Below are 8,138 nucleotides of genomic sequence, written 5' to 3'. Positions count from 1 at the left end.
TGTGTAGGCTTTTATTTAGACAGTTATCTGTCCACCACTTTCCATCAGTCGAAGATGAATTTCAAACCAAACTCTCGCGTGACTTCATTAACTTCACTGTCAGCTCGTGCTTTCCGTTTTCTTTTTATTTGTCCATATTAGTACATTGAGTCATCATGTCACATTTCGGTTATAAGATGCGTGACTCAGGAGAATGTCTCCACCTGCCGCACCCAGAGAGAGCCACACGCGAAACTCCAGCAGCGCTGCACACCTGCAGTTTCTAAACCACGCCCACATACCTGCGAGAACCAGGAAGTCATTATCAGGACCCGACGAAATCAAAATATTCTCCAGAACCTTCACCCTCTGAAGCCCGCGTCGTCCTCTGCATACTAATTAATACTTTCGGATTAATCTGCTGTGGCCACGTAAAGACAGGAAGCAGGCTCCGGAGCTTCACCTGGTGAGTACAGATCGAGTATTGTTCGCCCTGAGTTTCGACATGTCTCACCGTGCGGCCGTGCACTCACAGCCATATTTGAACATTGTGCTGGTGCCTACAGGTCATGAGGTTTCATTTGACAGTTTAACTTTGAAACCGCGTGTTTATCTTGCTCTTGAATGCAGCAGTATGTTATACAAACGCCAAATATGAGCTGTGGTGCGTTCAGGCTTCGGTGTGGCGGTCTGTATTCATGATACCAGCTCCAGTGTAAATACATGAGAGGGACAAAGTGGGGCTGGGCGAGCGTTGTGCTACTTCGTCATGCGAGCTCTTGTGTGTTTAGTGTGTGTATGTGTGTTTTACCGCCATTACAGCCATTATTTGTAGACAGACAAGTGTAGTTACACGGGTGTAGCTTAGGACTTTATTTGAGTGGTGGTAAAATAACTCCACAGGTGTAAAGTAGCGAGTGGCTCAAATACACTTTTTCCATGATGCGAGCTGACTTTCCATTTCACAGGTTACTATTGAAGCTACATTACTATTACTTACAGTGGCCACTTAAATGCTAAAACAACTTGTGACATTTGCTCCTACCTTCATGTAGTAATGTTATAACCAAATGTTATAATCACCCCATTTAAGTTTCCACAATGTACTGTACATTTGCACAAATTATTGCACAATAGTCACTATGTATATTTCTTTTATGTATATTTTTTAGAGGTAGAACCATATGTTCTCCGTAGAGTTTATTCTATTCTATTTATACTGTATTTATACTCACCAATTTTTTACCTCACCTGTACAAAGTGTGTGCCTGTTCTGTGTGCAACAAAGGAATTTACCTTCGGGGTCAATAAAGTACTCTCTCTCTCTCTCTCTCCATCTATCTATCTATCTATCTATCTATCTATCTATCTATCTATCTATCTATCTATCTATCATAATGTTGGATCTGTAGTATTGAATCAACTTTATACATTTAAAAAAATCTATATTTAACATTAACAGTTATTGTATTATTTTACACTGATGGGTATTTCTAATAATTAGTCAATATTTAGCCCTATTCTATTTTACACACTTAAACCTGCCAGTATATTACACATAGCTCAACTATTGCAGTCTAATGCATCAGACCTGCTGTAAATCCTCCCCCCATGAAGGTTATAATGTTGCGAAATCCTCCAAAATGATTGTACAGTTGAGCAACACCTCTTAGTTCCAACATTTCCTTCATGAAGGGAGGATTTTAGCTACCTAACAAACTGGAAACTTTGTGTAAATTTACTGGACAAAATATGAAACTGAGTTTCCCCTAATTTCTGTTTTCAGTTTCAATATCATCAGTTAATGTAGGACCTTATCCAGAATTTAAGAAATACTAAGGAGATGAGCACAAACTCTCCCGCTGCAGCTCCATCTCTCCTAAGACGTTATCAGCTGCTCCTGTCCACGTGTCTAAGTGTCCTTGAGCAAAAATCCTCAATTGCCCCCAGCGGCCAGGCCAGCTTTGTGGCTCCTTTGTTGTGATCAGCATGTAAATGGGACAGGGACAGGCGGTAACAAACACTTTGTCCTGCCATCCTGTTGGATGATACAGACTCAACAACTAATCAGAATCAGCCTTAAAAAGTGTAGTTGAAGAATGTAAAGGTACTACAAACATGTCCTCAGTGTGCACAGTGGTGTACAGATTCAGCAGGGAGGGCCAGCACTAAGTATCTAAAATGAGCCACTCTGTCATTCCTAAGCATACATTGTTTCACTTTTTACCCTCTCTGGAAAAAAAATCAAGGAGTAGGCTTTTGTGTCGTATTTTTTTAATCTCTAGTTGAAATGACCTAGTTTTCAGGTCACTTCATGCTCCCTGATGATCCAGATTATACCTGTGGAGGGCACGTGCACACACTGATTCCTCTCTCTCTCTCTCTCTCTCTCTCTCTCTCTCTCTCTCTCTATGTCTCTATGTCTCTCTCTCTCTCTCTCTCTCTCACTCTCACTCTCTACACACTCTCATCACAGATTTGTGAGTGGCATGTGTCCCCCCATCTGGCTCGCACATGCATTGCATATGGACATTGCATAATGGACCTGGGCCTTAGTAATTCAGCACTACTCCAACACGTGGGGGGGAAGTGACAAGGGGCAGAGAAACAAACCGCTTATGTAAAAGCATTAAGATGACTAAACAACTCCAGCTTCATTTGCTCACCCTGTGGAAAGTGAAGGAAAAAATAGAGTTCATTAAATACTGAAAACATGCAGTGACTAAGGGATTATCCAGAAGAATGAGTCTCTCTCCTTCTTTCATAATTCAAACCTGAGCCTGTTTAAAATGTAAAAGCCTCAGTCTGCAGGTTTGACGTAGTTCACATTCATAATATGCATTTGAATAGAGACAACTGATGATTTAAATTATGAAATGTACGTAACACTTCCAGCTACTACTATACTATAAATAATTTGCTTCTATTGAGTCAGCCACGCCCTGGTGGGAGTGTGTATGTGAGGGTAAAGGTGGAGATCACTGCAAAGTTTCCAAAGATTGAAATGGTTCATATCGTGGTCATGAAAATGGCAGCAGCACAGCCAAAAAACAAAAAGCCAAGAAGCTTATCATGTTCTTCAAATCTTGGGAAGGAAATGACAGTTGGCGCATGAAAGCATGCTGTGAAAGATTAAGTAAAAAAAATAAATTAATAATACTGTGAATGTGTGAGGAATGTTGTTTCCATCAGGCTCAGTGCTCTGAGTGTGCAGCCTGAAGCAAACTGTTTTTACTATTTTGGTAGTTAAGAACAATTTTGGATGTTTTTAATACCTGTTAAAGACTATTATCACCTTATAAAGTCATTATTGTGCACATGGAAACATCTACGTACGTCCACATCCAGCAGACACAGAGCCATATTATCATCCCATTATAGTTGTTTATGTCCTCAGTTGCTAACTTTGTTTGGTGGTGGGCGGGTAGCAGATCAGGTTTATCTGCCCTTGTTTGCTGAGAACAGCTGCTTGATGAGGTTAGTGAGAGAGCAGAGACTGAAGCAAACGGTAAACCAAAACTATGAGCTAAAAGAGGCTAAAACGCTCCATCTTTATCTGTATTATTTTGATAGAATGATTAATATCTTTTTCGCACGTGTGTTTTTTATTTTATTTTTTAATTATTGATGATGTGTGTCCTTTTATTTTTTTTTTTACTTTATTCTTTTCTTTGCTGTTTACTTCAGTTACATGCCACAAAGGTGTCTCACATCTTAAAAATATGAAGTTTTAAAAATAAATAATTACAAACATTCGAAAACAGAGCTGATAGATCTATGAACAAACAGAGCACAAAGCTGTAATACTGGCTTTAGAAAGGAATTTCATGGATGTGGTTAGGGTTAGTTCCTGCAATGCTCATCTTGTAGTCCTTTTCATGGGAGCTGTATTTTTCCGTGGTCACAAAGTTTAAACTTGTTAAAATCATTTACTATAGCAGCTGTTCTAGTGGATTCAAAAACAATAAAAACAAAGTAATGACTCCTGCACGTGCAGCAGAAGCCTTCACTCATCAGGTTCCAGATGTGCACAGGTGTGATTATGTCTTTGTGTGCATGTGTTGTGTGCTGTTCAGTGCTTGTATCCCTGCACACACACATGTACACTGTCTGCATCTTGGGCTTTGTGTTCTCTGTGAGATTACTGTAAGGCGTTGAATTATGATAAAGCTGCCTGTGAATGTCATACCACTGTGTGAAATTATGCACAGCTTAATGGTTTGGTCTCCTCTGTGCTTTCATCCCAGACACGGCTCCTAATCTGGGCTGCTTTGACAAAGACGACACACCGGGTGAACTCTGTCCTTCTTTTCCTTTGTGCTGCTGTTACCCAGCCTTTTCAAAAATAGACCCTTGTTATGTTTGCGTTTCCCCTGCTGTGCTCCTGGTATTTTCAGCCCCCCCCCCTTTACTTGGAGTGCTGTAGGATTTCTGCCACTCAGTGAAATCTGCAGTAGCTCTCATGGCACGACCATCCAGAGCCGTAATCCAGATGTCCAAGCTGCTGCGATATAAATCCTGTCCGGAGTTTGCATTGGCTGGCAACTCATCAAGAGGCCACAGAGATTATTTATTTATTTCAAACCTAGTCTCAGGAAACAGCAGCCTACTGTCAGCTGGTGGCTCTACAAGATGTAGACATTTAATCTGTATGGCGGTGTGGTAGGCATGCCGACGGTTTCACAAGTGTGTGGAAGTGAAGAAGTGCGATCGGTATCACAGAGAGGAAATTGGGCATGCATAATGGAAGTTTATTAGTGACAAATCTATTGAGTGAGTGCAAAACATAATGTATATTAGGTTAAAGGTTAAAGGTCTGAGTGTGTAAGTGAGATCAGGTTTGAGCCTCTTAGACATTGTCCTCTGAATGACATCATGGGATTTTCCAGTGACTCCTTCAGATTTGAAACATTTTGGCACAACTGAGCTAAGTTCACCTTTTTGCTGTGCCTCCACATATATTTTTTTATGGCGCTGTCTCCCCTCTGCCCTTAGATGGGTGCATTACACATTTTTGTTTGTTTTTAGGCAGTTATGCCTTTATTACATAGCAATAGTGGAGCGATGATAGGAAGTGAGGGAGCGAGAGATGCCTCAAAGGTTTTCTTTTTTCTTTCAAAATGATTTTAGCCCCAAATTACTGAATTTCCAGCAGCTTTTCCCAAGATTCAGGCCAGTAATAGAAGCTTGGCTTTTCTGATGTAAAAAAAAAAGAAAGAAAAACCGTTTCAAAGAAGTTAAGTAAGCATAAATAATATATAAAAGAACTTAGCGACTGAAATGGTTGAGTTTCAGTCACTTTATAAATGGTTAATTAGATGAGCTTGGTCCAAGCCATACACATCCAGCGCTCTCTGAGACAGGTTCTGGGTCATTGCCACTGTGTTACAAGAAATATTGAGAAATATTGATTTTATTAGACTCCGATTTTTTGATTATTTGTATGTGTAAAACCGATAAACTTTCCTTCACTTTTACTGTTTCTATGCAGACACATTGCAGGAATGTGAAGGAAGTGCAGGATCTAACAAATACTGAGTGGACTGGTTGATTTGTGTTGAGGTCTTGTGATATTCTATATTTTTCTTATTGTCAACAAGTTATATGAAAAGACAATAAATCGACAATGAACTCCTACTATCACAATAATGCATGCATTCAAAGTGCAATGTATTTTATTATTCTGTGCCATAAAGTTTGATTGTTGTCCAAAACTATTAAAAAACACACCAGTGGGACACACAGTTACACTGTGTGACATGTACATACTTAAATACGCATTAGAGCACCAAATGTGTATTAATCCCCACCAGATGCACGATTTAATCCAGTTTGAGTAATGTTGGTTAAAAAAAACTACAGTGTCCAGCTGCTGTAGGAAATTAGTATGATTAAATTTGTGAGTTGGAATTTTTTTAGTACATACAGTAGTGTTGATCTTTAGTTCTTGTAATTGATTGAATTCCTTGCTCAGAATATGCAAAAGCAGCTGGAAAAAGCAGTGAGGGGATATGTCAAATGAAGCATGCACAAAATCAGGATATTGCTGTGTATTGTCCTTATAAATCTGTCCCTGTACACATTCAAATCTTGGTGCAGAGTGATTCCTGCTTAAATTTGTTTAGTAGTGTAGTTTTGTCATCAGTAACCCCCCATAAGAGGGTAGCCCTGGTTCATGGGTGTTTAAGGATATGAGGGTGAAGTAAGACTAAACCCTGGATGGTGGATTATAGGAGGAAGGGGCGGGGAGCATACATGATCTGTCAGGGCTTAGTACCACAATTATCCCAGCGGCTACAGCAGCAGCAGCAGCGGTGGTGGTGGTGGTGGCGGCTGAGGCTGCGTTTTCATTAGTGTAATGTCCAGAGAGGCTCCAGAATTATGTAAGAGTGACGCGCTGTCATCCCCTCTCGGCCAGCCCACCGCCTGGCAAGAACGTGGCAGTTTGTTTTCCTTTTATCCTCCCTCACTCTGAAAAGCCAAAAGGACATCTGTCAGAATCAGCAGGTCGTAGGACTTGTAGTAGCCATGCCACGGGGACCTCACCGCTCCGGGTGCTGCAGCTGTGGCTGGTTGTCATGGAGAAACTGATGCACTGAGGCGGCAAAAGAGGACAAGTCTGTAGTCTTGATGATGCAGGAGGAGACAAGCAAACGTGGAGATGCTGAATTTGCTTCTGATCTGGCACTTTGTTAGAAGATGAGTGATGGAGGCTTAGCAGCAGTCGGATGTGTGATGCTGTCGCAGTTAGAGGAGATTTAGAAGATGAAGTTTAAGAAGTTCATCACGATAATGCAGGCAGCCATGGGGATTGTACCTCTGAACAAACGGGAGCTTCTGCCCCCCGGCAGGAAACTGTGGAGACCCCCGGGGTGAGTTACATCACTGCCGGTGTCATTACCTTTAACACTCACAGAGAGCTTGTGTGTAGCAGGAGTGAACTGCATGTTGTTGAACTGCTGGAGCTGTTTGATTTCTAACAGATCTGTTTCTTAATCCTGATAGTGTTTCAACAGATAGATTTGGTGGCATGTAAGAAGTGATCTGTAACATTTCACAGAAGCAAAACAAATAAAAGCATGGTTATTTTTCTTGTGGTATCTGGTCATGCCGCTAGTTTAGGTCTTATTTGGTCAGGATTGGTCATTGAAAAAGACATCAGTGTGTCTTTCCACAAACAATGTCTAATCATTAACATCAGCATGTTGTACCTTTTGAAACTGCAAATAAATATAAGCATTTCCTGTTTACAGTAGAGAACTGCTCTGAATATGTCATCTCACTAATCCATGTGACCCATATTTGCCCTTTTGTTTTTTTAGTAGTAGGTTTTCTCTTTGTATTACTGCTCATGCTGTTACCGTCATCTGACCTTTTGTTCTCTTGTGATTTGGTCTGAATGTCCGGTAAAACAGGAAACAGGAAACCACCTCTCAAACACACACATATTCTTCATCTTGGTAAACAGTGTATGAATACAAAACAACATGCACATCATACAAAACAACTTCTTCTAACACTGTACATTATCTACATATACATTTTACAGGATATACTACATGGGTTAGTATGGTTATTTCCATTCAGTGCATATCACAGCTGTATTCACTTGTAGTGCACATTTTGTTTATTGGGTTATTAACATCAATTCATTTTCTATATCAGAGCTAGAGCCTGTCTTACTACGCCACCTCATTGGTTTATTCCACATTGTGTACATTCACACAATCTCTATGCACTTTATTACTACTTGCACGGTCTAATTAGATGCTAAAATACTTTGCTTTGTACTTGGACTTGCTGTGTGCAGTGACAGTTAAGTTGACCTAAACTGATCTGACATGTTTCAATAACCAGAGTGACGTTCATCACAGTGCCTAGTAATATTCTGTTAGTGTCAAACAAACCTATAAAGATGTAGAAATTATGTTAGATTCAACTTTATTGTCATTGTGCAAAGTACTTAGAGAACAAAATGCAGTTTAGCATCTAACCAGAAGTGCAAAAGCAGTAAAGTAATGCACGTATGTATAGGTGCAGATATAATTATAAATATATTAGCAAGTTACAGTATGAACAGAGTGAAATGAATGCACTAAGATATATACAGCTCGTGCAGAAGCAGGAACACTTGCAAGGTATGCAGGTATAAATATTTT

At 40.1% G+C, this 8,138-nt stretch overlaps 1 protein-coding gene across 2 annotated transcripts in view; it reads left to right on the top strand.

Moving 5' to 3' along the window:
- Positions 1-214: 214 nt before the first annotated feature.
- Positions 215-8,138, top strand: part of tjp2a (tight junction protein 2a (zona occludens 2)) — a 31,803-nt gene continuing 23,879 nt past the window's right edge. The window contains exon 1 of one of the 2 annotated variants that reach the window (XM_019272858.2): positions 215-445. Coding sequence is in view for 1 of the 2 variants with exons in the window: in XM_019272857.2 (XP_019128402.1) it covers positions 6,745-6,851 (107 nt within the window). In the remaining variant the exon portion in view is untranslated. Of the gene's footprint in view, positions 446-6,511; positions 6,852-8,138 lie in introns of those variants that run through there. The other variant, XM_019272857.2, reaches the window with a different exon arrangement.

The sequence above is a fragment of the Larimichthys crocea genome, chromosome IV, assembly GCF_000972845.2.
Source record: "Larimichthys crocea isolate SSNF chromosome IV, L_crocea_2.0, whole genome shotgun sequence".
Lineage (NCBI taxonomy): Eukaryota > Metazoa > Chordata > Actinopteri > Sciaenidae > Larimichthys > Larimichthys crocea.
This window is presented reverse-complemented; position numbering and strand designations above follow the sequence as displayed.